The 16,222-nt window shown below is 44.5% G+C and overlaps 1 protein-coding gene across 1 annotated transcript in view; it reads left to right on the top strand.

The window, feature by feature from the left end:
- The window catches only part of Nfx1 (nuclear transcription factor, X-box binding 1), a gene marked incomplete in the record, with an annotated part of 64,637 nt that overhangs the window by 424 nt on the left and 47,991 nt on the right, over positions 1 to 16,222 (top strand). Inside the window, 3 exon segments of the mRNA XM_013522951.1 lie at positions 4,033 to 5,037; positions 13,226 to 13,384; positions 14,943 to 15,020. Of these exon segments, the coding sequence (XP_013378405.1) occupies positions 4,033 to 5,037; positions 13,226 to 13,384; positions 14,943 to 15,020 (1,242 nt within the window).

Below are 16,222 nucleotides of genomic sequence, written 5' to 3'. Positions count from 1 at the left end.
GGCCCTGGGCGTCGGGGTGTGCCCCGCCCTCGCAGAGCTCCTGCCCGGCTGCCTGGGCGCCTCGCGCTGACCTCGACGGGCTGGCGTCGCGGGGACGGCGGCGGGGAAGGCTCCGCGTTTCCTGCGGTGTGCGAGGGGGTGTTGCTGCTTCGCGGGGTGGCGCCCCGCGCGCGGAGCACGAGTGCTTTAGAGTCGCAGCTGCTGCAAACTGATGTAGTGGATTCGTCTATCAGTTGGGAGTAAATAGATTAATTCCTGTAAAGGAATTCCGTTCCATGATTGTTCGCTCACTTCCCCTCCTGGAGCTGTCCCTCTGTGCGGAGACAGATCATTTGACTGTTAGTATAATAGTGTAACATTCATTTGCGTTTCCTTCAGGGCGTACTGTAGATTCGTGTTTTCCAAACTTGGTGGGCAGCGACCAAGAGGAAGCGTTTTGCATCGTGATCTGACTGCGTGCTTACATAAACGTAAAAGTGAAGCATACGTTTCAAGAAGCAATGATTTCCTTTACTATCAGTAACATAGTCTGTTTTCTGCTTGTTTTTCTTTTGGGGAGTGGGTTTTTTTGTTTGTTTCGTTTTGTTTTGTTGAGACAGGATCTCATTATATAGTTCAGGCTGGCTTCCAACTCTCGTGGCAAGCCTCCTGCCTCAGCCTCCCTAGTGCTGGGATCACAGGCGTGCGCCACCATGCCCTGCTTGTTTCAATTTTTTAGCAACCCATTTTTAGCATCATCTCTAGTTTACCTCCCCCCTTGTTTTTCTGTACTGGGGATTGACTCACACAGCTACATCCTGAGCCCTTTTTATTTTTCAGACAAGGTCTTGCGAAGTTGTTAAGTTGCCCAGGCTGGGTTGGAATTTGTTATCTTCCTGCCTCAGCCTCTCAGAGCCCACCCCCCATGTGAGGTCCTTAAATGGCAAGAGGAATCTCCCCCTGCGCCAGGGACAGACTTCTCACTGCCATCTCTGTCCTTGAACTGTGTGATCTGCTAGTTGGATCTCCCCTTGTTCTGCTCAACTCACTCGTTGGATGACCTGCTGTCCACTTGTTAATCCTGGATCTAGAGTAGTTTGTATCGTTGGTGCGCCCTGGTGAGGAGAAGTCCTATTTACTGAGTAACTTCGCTTAAAAGAATGAGGCTTGTGCTCCTGTTTTTTGTTGTGGTCTGCTTTCGTGATTCATGAGGCCTCTTCCCCTTCCTCATGACCTTTTGAAATATTTTTATTTTTGTTAGTACATGTTTGCAGTGCATAACAATTACATTCATTGTGGGGAGCTGGTACATGTACCTAACACATCTTGGTTCTTTTTGCACCCTCCCCAACCCCTTAAAGGCTTTGCCTATTACTACCTTATGTCCATGTTTTTTGGTTTTTTTTTTTTTGGTACTGGGAATTGAACTCGGGACCTTGTGCTTGCTAGGCAGGCTCTTGTGCTGCTGAGCTATGTCCCCAGCCTCTGCCACCTTATGCCCAATAGAACATACACTGTGTGGGGTTAAATGCAAACCTATCTGGATCCACTCTTTACTGCTCAACGAGAAATGCTCTTCCCATCCTTTACCAGGCCATTCTGAGTAACTTTACGGACCTTGCTTCTGCTCCTGTCTTCAACCTCACTTCGAGAGAAAGAGAACTGCACAGCACCACTGGGTCCAGTTTACCCACTCCCACCTTTGCATTATTGTTTCCAAACTCCTTTGCCACCTTCTGAGTTTATTTAATCCTCTTGTCATTTTGTGAGCCCTCTCCCCTTCACCCTACTCTGCCTATGTGAGAATGTTCGGGCCAAATCCTAGATTGAATAAGAGCTTACCTGTATAATCTTGTTTTATTGTTCATTGTGTCTCTATGGTACCTGCTGCCTAGCCTCTGTCAGTGTAGTGTAGTGTAGGGTCCTAGCCTCTAATACCACACAGTCCGAGTTGGGATTCTGAGTCTGTTTTGGAATACCTCTGTGGCCTTGGGCAAATTTCTCTGTGCCTGAGTTTTCTCATCAGGAATGTGTAAAGATTAAATAAGTTAATTTTTAAAAAAAGATTAAATAAGTTAATGTGGCCAGGCGTGGTGGTGCAGGCCTGTAATCCCAGCACATGGGAGGCTGAGACAGGAGGATCGTTGTGAGTTTGAGGCCAGCCTGGGCCACAAAGTGAGTTCAAAGCCAGCCTGAACTGCATAGCGAGACTGTGTCTCAAAAAGACAATAAATAAATAAATAAGTTAACGTGTAAAATGTTTAGAATAGTGCCTGGCATGTATTAGGTACTCAGTGAATATTAGGCCTTGTTATGTAACCGGAAACTCACAGGCTCTGTGCCCATCTGTGCCCATCTGTACTTGAATCTGTGTGTTTTCAGGTAGTCAGTTCTAGTAGCGATAATAAAGTAATATGGTAACCACTTTATAGGTTTTCCTGTCTTGCTGTATGCTTCATAGCAACTTTTTGATGAAGAGATTGTTACTATCTCCCTTGCAAATGAAAAAAATTGGGAGTTCAGCATGGTGGCTTGCCCGTAATACCAGCACTCTGGGAGGCTGAGATAGGAGGATCACAAGTTCACATGTGAGCAACTTAAAACAAAACAAAAAAATAAGTAAATACGGGCTGGGGATATAGCTCAGTGGGTAGACCTTGGGTTCAACTCCCAATAATGAAGAAAGGAAGGAAGGGAGAAAGAAAAGAAAGGTAGGAAGGAAGAAGAAAGAAAGGAACAGATGGAGGGGGCTAAGTGACTTACATAAAGGCACAGTAGGTGATGGAAGGGACTTGAACTCGTGTTTCTGTGTACTAGTACCCTGACTACATGTAAACTAACGTATTGATTCATAGCACATTCTATTTGCTGCCCATTGTTCTGAGTTTATTATTAGTTTTCTGTTTTGTTTTGGGGGTTTTTTGTTGTTTTTTGTTTTATCAGACAAGATCTTGCTGTGTAGTCCAGGCTGGCCTCAAACTGACAGGGATTCTACTGCCTCAGCCTCCCAAGTGCTGAGATTATAGCTGTGTTCCATCACATCTGGCCCAAAAGTTGTAATTTTAAGCCAGAGTCTGAAAAGTGTGATAAACTTAGCAGTTCTAGGTATCAGTGGGCTCTGGAGTCAGTAAAACCTAGGTTTTTGTCCTAGCTCTGCTGTTTTCTATCTCATTACTAGTTTTACGTGTTTAGGCAGATGATGTTCTTGACCTTCGGGGACTTAGTTGACTGTAATGAAATCACCTTGAGAAAAATGAGTGAGTTGAAGGGAAACATGGTCAGTTTTTGAGCCCTTCAGATTCTAGAGCGCACTGTGGAGGTTTGGTCTGGAAAGCCTAACTGTATTCCCAGGGGAAGAGGTGGAAACTCCTGTACTCAGTATGCTACACTGTGAGATCTCAAATTTCACAGTAACCCTTTAAAATGTTATCCTTTACTGTAAATGCAGCAGCTAAGGCTGAGTGTGAATAAGCTTATATCGTAAGTTGGAAGGACAGATTTTAAACCCATTTTAGCTAACTTCAAAGCCTGTTTATTAGATATTGCATAATACCACTTCGGAGTTTTAAAAGACTATGTGGAATGTGATGACTGATACCCCTGAACTGTTAGCTGACATTAAAGTTTTTGATACAGTAAATGCCTTTGTACCTAGTGTCTGATGGTCCGGATGACCATTTTTACTCAACAGTTGTGAGCGGCTCCTGGTGTGACTGCTGGACGTGGGACGAACAGCTCTCCGAAGCAGCCGAAGCCATCGGCTTCACCGGACACACAGGTCGCACCAAGAGCCTGTGTGTGCATATGTTTGTGTATTATATTGGTGATTGGTGTTTTATTTCTCTGAGTTGTCCAGGTTGGCCTCAAACTTGAGATCCTCCCGCCTCAGCTTATCAAATAGCTGGAATTACAAGTGTGTGCCACCAAACCAGGCAAGAGCCTGTTTTATACAGTGTGCTTAGAAATAATTTTTAGATATGGCTCAAGAGTCTTGTGAACTTCATGCATGACACATTAATTTCCTTACTGGTATGTCTACTTCGTATGTCCTAGGTACTTTCAAACTCAATACGGATGCTGCTGAATTCATTCCTCAGGACAGAAAAACTTCTGGTCTAAATTGTGGAGCTCAAAGAAGACTAGACTCTAGTAGGATCGGCAGAAGAAATTACAGTACATCACCTCCTTGTCACCTTTCCAGGCAGGGCCTTTATGATGACATCTCTGCAGTTCATCAGTACAGTTACCCTTCTGGAAGCAAGCCTAAGAGTCAGCAGGCTTTCTTCCAGCCTTCTGCTTCTAACAGGTCACTCAAGAACCATGGCCTTCAGTGTCAACCTTGGCAAAAACTGAGGAACGAAAAGCACCATATCAGAGTCAAGAAAGCACAGGGGCTCACTGACCACACCTCAGATATAGCTAGCTTAGAAAATGTGGCAAGATCAGAGAGCGGGACAAATCCCAGAGACCACAGCCCTTCTGAGGGCGAGAAAGAAGTTATTGGCGCTGACCCCAGGGGAGCAAAACCCAAAAAAGCAGCACAGTTTGTATACAGCTATGGTAGAGGAACAAAAGTTAAGGGAAAACTCAAATGTGAATGGGGTAACAAAGTGACTGCAAAACCTGAGGATGCAGGACCTGAAAATATCAAACCTGCGGGGGTTTCCCACCCTGAGCCTTCAGATGCGGCCTGTAGAAAAGGCGGACTGGATGGGTATGGGGCCAGACGAAGTGAGCAGAGAAGATACCCACAGAAAAGGCCTCCTTGGGAAGTGGAGGGGGCCAGGCCGAGACCTGGCAGGAATCCACCCAAACAGGAGGGCCAGCGGCATGCACACGCGGGCCCCAGAAACAGCATGGCTCCCATGCCAAAGGACAGCATCAACGAAGGAGCAACCAGACCTGCCTGTGACAGTGAGAATCTGGCAGTTAGCAACAAGTCTTCCAGAAGGGTTGACCAAGAGAAGAATGTTGTAAGGAGGCAGGACCCTCCAGTGGTGTCTCCTTTCCCCCGAGGCAAACAGAACCATATGCTAAAGAATATGGAAACACATACAGGTAAACTCACCTAGATGGATCGAATTAAATTTTTGAATACTAATTTTAAGTAATGTATTTACACAGCTTGGAAACAGAAAGTATAAAATGGTACATAGAGAAAAGTCTCTATCTTAACTCCCCATCTGCCTGGGTCTGGCTACCTGTTGTTCTTCCTGGTAGGTAAACGCTTACTGTGCTTTTAATATACCATGAGCAAATACAAAGATGTTTTCCCTAAATAAGGCGTGTTGTCAGGGCTTTTAGAATTTCAGATAGAGGGGGTTGAGATGTCTGATTACAGGATGTTTTGAAAGCAGAAGCAGGGAATGCGAATGTCTCCGCTGCTTCAGGGGTTCCAGCTTGTGTCACCGCGGCTGCCTCACCGCGGCTGCCCAGGTGCACGGCTCCCGTCTCACCCCTTTTCGTTTCAGTTTATCTCTTGCACCACTGTCACACAGCAAACTTTGTTTTAGTTTAGTTTAGTTTAGTTTAGTTGCTACTGGTCATTGAACTCACTGCCCTGGCATTGAGCTACATTTCCAGCCCATTTATTTTTTTACTTCTTTATTTAGCAGTAGCGGGGACTGGACCCAGAACCTTTACGCTAAGCTGTATCTCCAACCCATTTTATTTTTTCTTTTGAAACAGGCTCTCCCTGAATCATTAAATTGCCCAAACTGGGCTTAAATCTGCAATCTTCCTGCCTCATCCTCTCTAGCACTGGCATTGAAGGCATGCATTACCATGCCTGGCAGAGAGCAGTCTTTCTAAAACATATTTTTCTAACTTTTTTTTTATTGCTACATTTTAGATACACACAATAATAGCATTCATCATAGGGAGTTTGTACCTGTACGTAATATATCTTGCTGCTGCTTTTTTTCCTGTTCCCCTCCCTCCCTCTGACTCCTCTTCCCCTTTATTTACATCTAAAACATATTTTGAACTGTGGCATTCCCGTTTCCACTTACTGGCTGTCATCACCAGCAGAGTCTGGCTTCTGCCCTAAGTCTCCACCATTTTGTCTCCTGTGTTCTGTATTTTTTTTTTCCGGTACCAGGAATCGAACTCACAACCTCATGCTTGCCAGGCAGGCGCTGTGCTGCCGAGCTAAATCCCCAGCCCCCTGTGTTCCGTATTGTTCTGTCTTTCCATGCTGTCCATGTAGCTCCCCCTCTGTAGAGGCCCTGCCACCCAGTTTACTACTGAGTTCTTCATGTTTCAAAAGCTGGTTGTTTACTGCCACATTTGAAAAACTTTCCTCACCATTGTAGATAGCATTGGTTTTTTTCTATCACTTACATATACATCTACCGCGCTTATGTTTCAGAACTTACTTCGTAGTTAGTGCCTCCACTAATCTGTGTGCCAGTTAAAAGCAGATACTGTATCTTTCATTTGTTTTTGTAATTCTGCCTAACACGTCCCCTAGAATGTAATAGCTGTACAGTTCTGTTAGATAATTCATACTTACATTGAACTGAAGATTATTTGAGGGGGGGTTGTTTCTTTTTATAATACTGGGTATTGAACCCAGGACCTGCTGTAACTGAGCTATATTCCCAACATTTTAAAAAAATTATTATTTTTTGAGTCAGGGTTTCACTGTGTGATTCAGGCTGGCCTTGAATTCACTGCGTAGCCCAGGCTGGCCTCAAACTCATAGTGATCCTCCTGCCTCAGCCTCCTGAGTGCCAGGATTACAGGTGTGTGCCACCGCACCCAGCTAGTAACATTTTCAAAACTGAGATAGGGTCTTCCTATGTTCCAGGCTAGCCTTGAACTTATGGTCCTCTTGCTTCAGCCTCAGAGTGCTGGAATCCTAGGCATGCACCACCATGCCCAGCTTAGGTAACTTTTTTGGTTTTTTTGGTACCGAGAATTGAACTCATGACCTCAGGCTTGCCAGGTTAGGTAAACTTTTTGGATTAGTAGTCTCCAGCCCTGTTGAGTTTTTTTTAATTTTTAATTTTTTTGTCTTTTTGAGACAAGGTCTTCCTGTGCAGTTCAGGCTGGCCTTGAGCTCACTTTGTAGCCCAGGCTGGTCTTGAACTCACAAGGATCCTCCTGCCTCAGCCTCCTGAGTGCTAGGATTACAGGCATGTGCCACCACATCCAGCCCGTTTGCTTTCAACACTTCTTATTTCCCCTTAAGTGATGTTGGTCAGCTTTCCTTCCCATTTTCGTCTGAGACTGTCCAGGCATTCTCCAGTCTTTCTCAAACCTTCCTAACATGCATCTCAGTGGACTTTCCTGCTTCCTACTTCACTGAGAGATAGGAAGCAGTAGGCAGGCTTACCTAACGTGTTCCATCTGTGCAAACTCAAAGACTTTTGTGCTTGCCCTTAAATTCCTTTGAGATTTCCTTTCAGTAACATTTTCACATCTGCTCTTCCAACTTCTCAGCCTGAAGTTCTTGCCAAGTGGACTCTACCCTCAAGGAAAACGTCCCCTGCTGCAAGGCTTCCCAGTAGTTTCCTCTCCTTCCATTCCAGTCTCCTGGAGAGTCATCCATTGTGTTTCTTCCTCCACGTTTTGGTTCATTTCTCGGCCTTCTGCTGTCATCGCCACTAGATTCAGTGAGCTGCTGATGGTGTCATGAACAACTTCGTGTTTGCCACACCCCTCGGACAGATGGATTCCAGTCCTTACTACCCCAGTCTCCCTTTGAGCTTGACGCAGAGCGCGTCTTTCTTGCAGTACGACTTCTCTGACTCCTTGGACACCACACAGTTCTGTTCTCCTTGCCCGTGCCTGCGTGAGTCCTTAAGTTTCTCTTCCTCGTACTTTTTCCTAACTGTTCATGTTTCCTTGGGTTTTGCCCCAGCCCTTGGTTCTTATTTGATAAGATCCCACTGGGACAGTTCAGTCCTTTTCCATGCTTTCAGCTGCTGCCTTCTTGCTTTGCTGACTCCCAGCCCTTTCCCTCCAGACCATTAGTTCTGCCGCAAGCTTCAGATGTGGATGCACACAGGTCTGACGTCCACTTCATGGTCACTAGCACTAAGCTGGACCTATAGACCATGCTTATGTTAGATTAGTTACCTGTTTTTTGTTTTGCAGTACTAGGGATTGAACCCATGGTCTTAACACTGAGTTGCCAGCCTCATTTTTATTTTTATTTTGAGACACTAAATTGCCTGGGTTGGGCGTGAACTTTTTATCCTCTTCCTGCCTCAGCTTCCCACAGTGCTGAGATTATAGGCATGAGCCTCCATGCCTGTCTTCGGTTAGCTTATTTTGGAAACGGGGGCAGTACTGGAGAATAAACGTAGGGCCTTCATGTGAGCTACATCTCCAGCTCTTTTTTAGTTGTGTAGTTTGTTTGTTTTACATTTTAAGGCAGTGTCTCACTAAGTTGCTGTCTTAGATTTATGTTTTTAAAAAAATAGCCACCTTAATTTTAATGAGGTGCCGGGAGTGGTGTGCACACCTGTAATCCCAGCACTTGGGAGGCTGAAGCAGGAGGACCGTTGGGAGTTCGAGACCGGCCTGGGCCACAAGGTGAGCTCAAGGCCAGCCTGAACTGTATAGCGAGACCCTGTCTCAAAAAGACAAAAAAAAATTTTTTTTAAATGAAGTAACTTTAAAGTTCTCTGGTAGATAACTTACTTTTACTCCCATCACCTAGATATACATAATCAGCTTTATCTTTTCTATTTTCTTACAGAAATATTTCAGTGCTCATTTTTACATAGAAATCACATGAATGATTTTCTTGTTTTTGTGCTGTCCAACTGGAAGCACAGAGTAGGCACTGTCACGGCTGAGAAACGTGGGTGCCTTGCAAGGACAGGCCGATGGGGACGAAGAAGAGCCTGTGGTCAGGACAGGGCTGCCGCCCGCACAGCCGGGGGTCTGGGCCTGAAGCGGGTTTCACTCTGTTCACGTGGAGCCGCTCCGGAGAGGGCGGATTTTGCATGTCAGGCGTGTTTTGATAAAACTGAAAGGAAGGGTAAATAATGTCTGCGAAAGACTCACACTGCTTCTCGCTCTAGGACCTTTCCGGAACCTTTTATGCTTTCATTTATTGTCATTCTTTTTTTTTTTTAATTTAGAGAACTCAAAGAAAAGAACAGTAGCAAGATACCAAAACACAGGCAAAAACAAAACAGGGAAAACAGTATGATTCAGGGTTTCAGAACAAAATGATAAAGATTAACAGTGGCTGTTATATTACATATTGTTATCTTCATAGAAGTATTGTCGTTCTTTTAAACAAGAAATAGTATTAGGTCCTACTATGTCCCAGGCCACCATAATAAAAATTTCTGCCCTCAAGGAGTGTACATTTTGTGTATAGAATTAGACAGTAAGCAAGGTAAAATATGTGGCATATCACACAGTTTTATGTCATTAAGGAAAATGCCATGTGGAAGAAGGGTAGGGAATGCTGCGGTAGTGGGCTGCAAGTTTTAAAAGTGTGCCCAGGGAATGCCTCATGGGAAGGTTACTTGGGGTGAGGGTGGGGCTGGAAATTGAACTCAACTGTTTCGCACTGAGCTACATCCCCAGCCTTTTCTTACTTATTTTTTAAATTTTGAGGCAAGAGCTCACTAAATGGCTAACTTGCCCAAGCCGGACGTGGACTTGTCCCCTGCCTCATATCCCAGAGTGCTGGGGTTGCAGGTGTGCATCAGTGCCTGGCAGGGTCAGGCACACTTTGAGTAAACGCCCGAAGAGGGTGAAGGGCCAGGCTGTGCAGCCCTTCTAGGGAAAAGCCTTCTTGATGGAGGGACTGTCAAGGGCAAAGACTCAGGTGGGAGTCCACTTGCCTTTTTGTGTGTGTGTGTTTTTGAGACGGTCTCACTCTGCAGTTCAGGCTGGCCTTGAGCTTACTTTGTAGCCCAGGCTGGTCTCGAACTCTCAACAGTCCTCCTGCCTCAGCCTTCCAAGTGCTAGGGTTACAGGTGTGCGCCACCACGCCCGGCTCTGCTTGCCATTTGGAGGAACAGGAAAAGGCCAGTGTGGTCTCGGAGTGGTGACCAGGGGAAGAGGGCCGGGTACGAGAACTGGGAGGCCATGGAGGCCGCTGGACCGCTTCGGTGGCTACGTGCCTCAGAGGTAAGAGCCACTGCAAGTTCGAAGCAAAGTGGCATCCTCCAGTTTGCACTCCAACAGGCTGTGTGGCTGTTAGCCTCAGAATGAAGGAGGAAGACTAGTAAGGAGGCTGTTTCCATAATGCAGGTGATCTGAAGGGCGGCGTAGACCAGAGTGAGAGCAGCAGAGGCTGGATTCCGAGTGTATGTTGAAGGTAGAGCCGGCAGGATTTGCTGACAACGAGATGTGAGAGAGAAAGCCTTTGGAAGGGCTGGCAGCCGTTACCGCGTTGCTGTGTGTGCCTCGGAGTGGTCGTACTGTGCTGCAGCTGAGTTGTAAAACGACACTTACAGAATAGCATTCGTTAACAAGCTGTAAACATAATAAGGGAAACACTAAAACTTAGAAGATGGTGTTTAGGGTGAAAATAATGAAAGCCAAAGAAGATTGCATTGTTAAATACGTTTTTTTGTGTTTTGTTTTGCAGTGCTAGGGATCAAAACCAGGCTTTGTACATGCTAGGCAAATTTTCTACAACTGTGCTAAATTCCCAGCCCACTTCTCTTATTCTTCTATGTCATTTACTTCTAACACAATTCTGTTCTACAAGGGGCAGTAGCCTTTCTGTAGAATTCACCATAATTGTAGTTCTGTCCAGTCAGTCTCAGACTTCTTTCTGAAGAATTGCTTACTTAACCTACCCCACCAGAGTCCTCACGTGTAACGTTGAGACGGGTAGAAGATCCAGTTAGGCTGTGGGTGTAGTTTAGTGGGAGAACACCTGTCTAGCATGTGCAACCTCCTAGGTTCAATCCCTAGCACCAGGGCTGGGGATTTAGCTCAGCAGCACAGCGCCTATCTGGCAAGCGCAAGGTCGTGAGTTCGATTCCTGGTACCAGAAAAAAAAAAATGAAAAACAACAACAAAAAACCAAAATCTTTGGAGCTGGGGATTTAGCTCAGTGGCACAGCGCCTGCCTGGCAAGCATGAGGTTGTGAGTTTGATTCCCGGTACCGGGAAAAAACAAACAAACAAACAAAATCCCTAGCACCAAAAAAATTTATACAATATGTAAAAATATTACATACAACATTATATATAAAAGTATATATAATATATGAATACATATTTGACTTTATTATTCAGAGCTGTTTCCTGTGCACAGGTCATTCTTGCATTTAAGACAGAGCTAGGTTTTGTTCTTAACTTTTATGATAGGATTTAGTTTTATGTTGTATTCATCTGTTACCAAGTAGGTTTCCTTTTAATTAGCCATACAAAGTATGTCTTTTTCAGGTTTTCTTCTTAGGAAGAGGGAGGCGTTCCAGAAGCTTTTGTGAAACCTTTCAACTTTCAGGAAAAGAAGCTACAAAGCAGACTAGATACCACTGATTTATTCCTTTAGCCCTTAATTCAACAAGAAAATTTTTTTTGAGATAGCGTCTCACTATGCAATTCAGGCTTGAGCTCACAATGTAGCCCAGCCTGACCTTGAACTCATGGTGATCCTGTCTCAGCCTCCCCAGTGCTGGGATTATAGGCATGCACCACCATGCCCGGCTTAGCAAATATTTATTGAGCACCTAGTATGTTCCACACATTGGAAGTACTACATTAAGCAAGGCATGGCCTTGTCTCTGCTCATGGAATTTACAATCTCAGAGTGTTCTGTATTCCTTTTAATACTAAATGGAGCAGAAAGTAATCTTAGGAGAGCCAATGTTATGGAGTAATTAGCTTTCCAGTCAGGTGGTGGTGCAATTTAATTTTGACCTTCACATTTTGTTATGTGACCTTGGGTAAGTGATGTGTTTACTTTGAGCCTCAATTTCCTCACCTATAAAGTAGTACATATATTGTAGTGCTGTTAAGATTAAATAATAAATCTAAAGTACTTTAGCACAGTGATTTATATGCTGTATTTAAGCTTATTTTAGTCTTTTACTTATTTGGTTTTTGTTTTTGTTTTGTCTTTTTTGAGACAGAGTCTCCCTATGCAATTCAGGCTGGCCTTGAGCTCACTTTGTAGCCCAGGCTGGTCTCAAACTTGCAAGGATCCTACTGCCTCAGCCTCCTGAGTGCTGGGATTACAGCCGTGCACCACCACACTGGCTCTTTTACCTCTTTCACGTATTTGGACCTGAAAATAGCTAGCAATATTATAAAATAAATGCCAAAAGTGTGTACTCAAAGGAATTTTCACCACTCCCTTCTCTTGAGAGTACTTGGTTATATTAGGATCTCTAAGACTGCTTCATCTGTATTTGAGGAAAAAATCTGGAAGTGAGTGAAGGTTTTTTTTTTTTTCCCCCGGTACTGGGAATCGAACTCATGACCTTGCGCTTGCCGAGCAGGTGCTGTGCTGCTGAGCTAAATCCCCAGCCCCAAGTGAAGGTATTTCTTGAGGAACAAAGTTGGGGAGGACTTTTTGGGTCTTGTTTTGTTTGGACAAGGTGTTACTGTGCCGATTAGGCTGGTCTCAAAGTCCTGAGCTCAAACGAGCCTCAGACCTTAGCCTCCCGAGTGCTGGCACTGGAAGATTGTGCCGCTGCACCTGGCTTGCCTGGGAGGATTCCTGTGATGCTGTACACTGTTCCTCTCAGTAATGATGAAATCCTCAGGCCAGGGACTGTGTCTCCCTCAGTCTGCGAACCCTACCGTGGGATTTGTGGTAGGTACCAGTCATAGCTTTATTTAGTACATGATCAGAAACTTTAAAGGGGAAAAAAGCCTTTCAGGGCAACTGCTGGAACCATCTCATCACGCATGGGCGGTTGGAACTGGCTCGTACAGCTGATCGCCGCAGTCCCTTGAGCCTCACCCTTGCCCACATTCATGGATCTGGTACATTCACACTCAGCATGGTGCCCCAGGGATGCGCAAGCTGTGTCAGAGGAGCGTTTGGCTATTCTGGTATCTTCCTGGGCAGATTCCTGGGAAAGTTTCTTGAGCTGTGAGAATCCCCAACTAACTATCTCCTAAGTCCTCTACCTCAGCACGTTCCCGCCCTTCCTTGGCCTCACCATCTGAATAGCGACTTTACTCCCAAACCTCTCAATTCTCTCTTCAGATTTTTCTCCCAAATGACTTGTGGCTCCTTGGTTGACTAAAGTGAGGAGTGATTTTCTGTGTTTGAGTTTATCTTTTAGTTTTGTTTTTTAAACAGGTTCTCTAATTGAACAGCTAACAACAGAGAAATATGAGTGCATGGTGTGCTGTGAGCTGGTTCGAGTCACGGCCCCAGTGTGGAGCTGTCAGAGCTGTTACCACGTGTTTCATCTGAACTGCATCAAGAAATGGGCGAGGTCTCCAGCGTCTCAAGCAGGTCAGTTATTTCTCTTTCCTAAGTAGTTATTCTCACCTATTTGATATGTGTCACTTGTAAACCTAGCTTTAAAAATACTAATTCTTCTTTGGCCAGGCATTGTGGTGCACTCCTCTAATCCCAGCACTAGGGAGGCAGAGGCAGGAAGAGCTCTACAAGTTCGAGGCCAGCCTGGGCTACAAAGTGAGTTCAAGGCCATCCTGAACTACATAAGGAGACCCTGTCTCAAAAAAACAACCAAACGAAGAAAGAGAAAAACTAATTCGTACATGTTTTATCTGCAGAGAGAATATGTTGCCTTGATCACATTTCAGGTGACCAGAGTTAAGCTGTTGATCTTAAATAAAACTGCTGAACATAGCAATAATATAATATTTAAGAGTATTATAAAATTGGTCATTATTATTGAAAATGATAGCTTTTATCCAAGTAATAACTTGTGTTTGTTGTATAGTTTGCCTTAGAAATTTTATACAAGGCAGCTATTTAATTTTCTTTTCTTTTTTCTTTTTTTTTGGTTTTTCTCTGGTACCGGGAACCGAACTCACGACCTTGTGCTTGCCAGGCAGGCACTTTTGCCGCTGAGCTAAATCCCAGCCCCTTAATTTTCTTCAGTAGAGTTGGCTTTGCCTTTCATGTATCTTCTGCATAGTTTATTATGGACTTTTCTCAAATATACCAGTATATGCTTCTTGAATTGTGGATCTCTAATTTAAAACATTTGAATTTTCTTGCATGTATTCAAATACTTTTTCCTAATGAACCACGTATTTACTGATTCATTGCATCTGAAAGTCCTTATAAATGTAATCCCAAATGTGATATTTAAGCAAATTATTCCCAATGAAGAATTTGTTTCTTAAATGTCTGACATACTTCACATTGAAATTACTACAATTGCTTCTAATAGATTAAAAAACTTTTTTTTTTGAAACAAGATGTCCCCTTATGGCCCAGGCTGTCTCTGATACCTTGTTTGGAGGTTCTAGCAGGGGAGCGCAGCTACTCATATACCCCTGACCGAGGAGCGGTCCTCCTCTGTGGGGGAAGGTTGTCCCCTTTTCCGAGCACACAGCTTCGGGAGAGATGCACATGGAGCAGGGAGGGAGGAAGGGGACACCCGTGTGGCCAGTCAGGTCAGTTGAGCCAACCCTGACAGTCAGTAGAGTGACACGTGGTGCAGCCAGGTTGCCTTCACATCGCCAAGCCGCCTTGAAAACTCATAGGCTCAATTATCCTCCTGTCTCAGCCTCCTAAGTAGCTGGGATGGTAGGCATGTGCTACCATGTCCTACTTAAGTTTAAATCTCATTTTCAAAATTTTTAAATATTTTCTGTGGTGTTGGAGGATTGAACCCCAGGCTTTGCACATACTACACAAGCCTCTGCCACTGGGCCATATCTCCAGCCCTAAATCTTCAAAAGTTACTTGTGTTTTCTTTTTGGGAGACCCTGGGGATTGAATCCAGGGCCACAAGCCTGCTTAGCACATACTCTGCCACTGAGGTACTTGTGCTTTTGAAAGAAAATTTATTTGGCTTACTCTCCTTCTTTGACAGATGGCCAGAGTGGTTGGAGGTGCCCTGCCTGTCAGAATGTTTCTGCACATGTTCCTAATACCTACACTTGTTTCTGTGGTAAGTTTGTTTGCATACACCAGCGTATCTTATTTCATGCATTATATTTTAGTTCTCGGTCCGAGAGAGGCGGTCTGCTCGGCTTGTTTTAGAAGTTACTTCCAGGTATGAGTCCATAAGACTGTTATGGGTCTGTTACACAGTCAGAGTCACAGGTTTTGCTTTTTTTTGTTTTGTCTTTTTGAGACAGGATCTCGCTATGCAGTTCAGGCTGGCCTTGAGCTCACTTTGTAGCCCAGGCTGGTCTCGAACTCAGTGATCCTCCTGCCTCAAGCTCCTGAGTGCTGGGATTACAGGTGTGCACCACCACGCCCAGTGAGAAATTTTCTATAAGCTAACATCATAAACCCCATCCTTGCATCCTCCCTCTTTATGAAATACTTTTTCCTGTTTTGGAATAGCTCATTTCCTCCTATTAAAAAAAAAGCTTTCTTTGATCCAGATGTTCATTCCTAGTGCTAGCCTATTTCCTGCATGTCTTTTTTTTCCCTTCCTGACTTTTAATGACTAGCTTTCTCTAGTTGATTTTTCAGTTTGTTTCTTAACTGTTTATCTGCCTCCCTGCATTACTGCACTTTCGCTTCTGTCCTTGTTTCCTTAGGGAAACTGTTTGGAAGTCTTCAGTAACCCATTCTTGACCACATCTAGGGCTCATTTGTACATTCTTAATCTTCTTGGCAGCCTGACCACTGAGACTGTGACTATTCCCTTCCTAACATCAGTAGCTCTTCTCTTCCTTTCTGTAAGCTGTCCTTATTTTTCTAACCAGTTTGCTCATATTTCTCCTTTCTCATCATTTAAATAGCAGTTTTCACCAAGAGTTATTGACTGTCAGCTCTTTATCTCTGTATTCCCATCCTCTTCCCATCCTCTGATGAACTCATTGTCATATCCCCTCTTCTAATGGAAGCCTTTGTTTTTCCTTCTTTCATTTTGGCCATTCTTTTATTTAGAATCTGCTGGTCTTATGTGGGTTATTTCCAAAATGGGAGCCTTCATAGATACTCAGCATTGTTAGTTGAAGGAATGAATATTCTTGACCGCTGTTGGAAAGGCAGCATGAAGTCGGTTACAAATTGGAGGTGGGCGTGGTGGCGCACACTGTAGTTCTGGAACTGGGGAGGCTGAGTGAGGGCCATCGCAAGTGGAAGGCCAGCCTGGGGTGCGCAGTGAGTCCGAGCCAGCCTGAGTTACACAGCGAG

This window comes from Chinchilla lanigera, unplaced genomic scaffold (genome assembly GCF_000276665.1).
Source record: "Chinchilla lanigera isolate Chin_1 unplaced genomic scaffold, ChiLan1.0 scaffold00071, whole genome shotgun sequence".
Classification (NCBI taxonomy): Eukaryota; Metazoa; Chordata; class Mammalia; order Rodentia; family Chinchillidae; genus Chinchilla; species Chinchilla lanigera.
The sequence above is the reverse complement of the archived record's forward strand: the minus strand, read 5'-3'. Positions and strand labels throughout refer to the sequence as shown.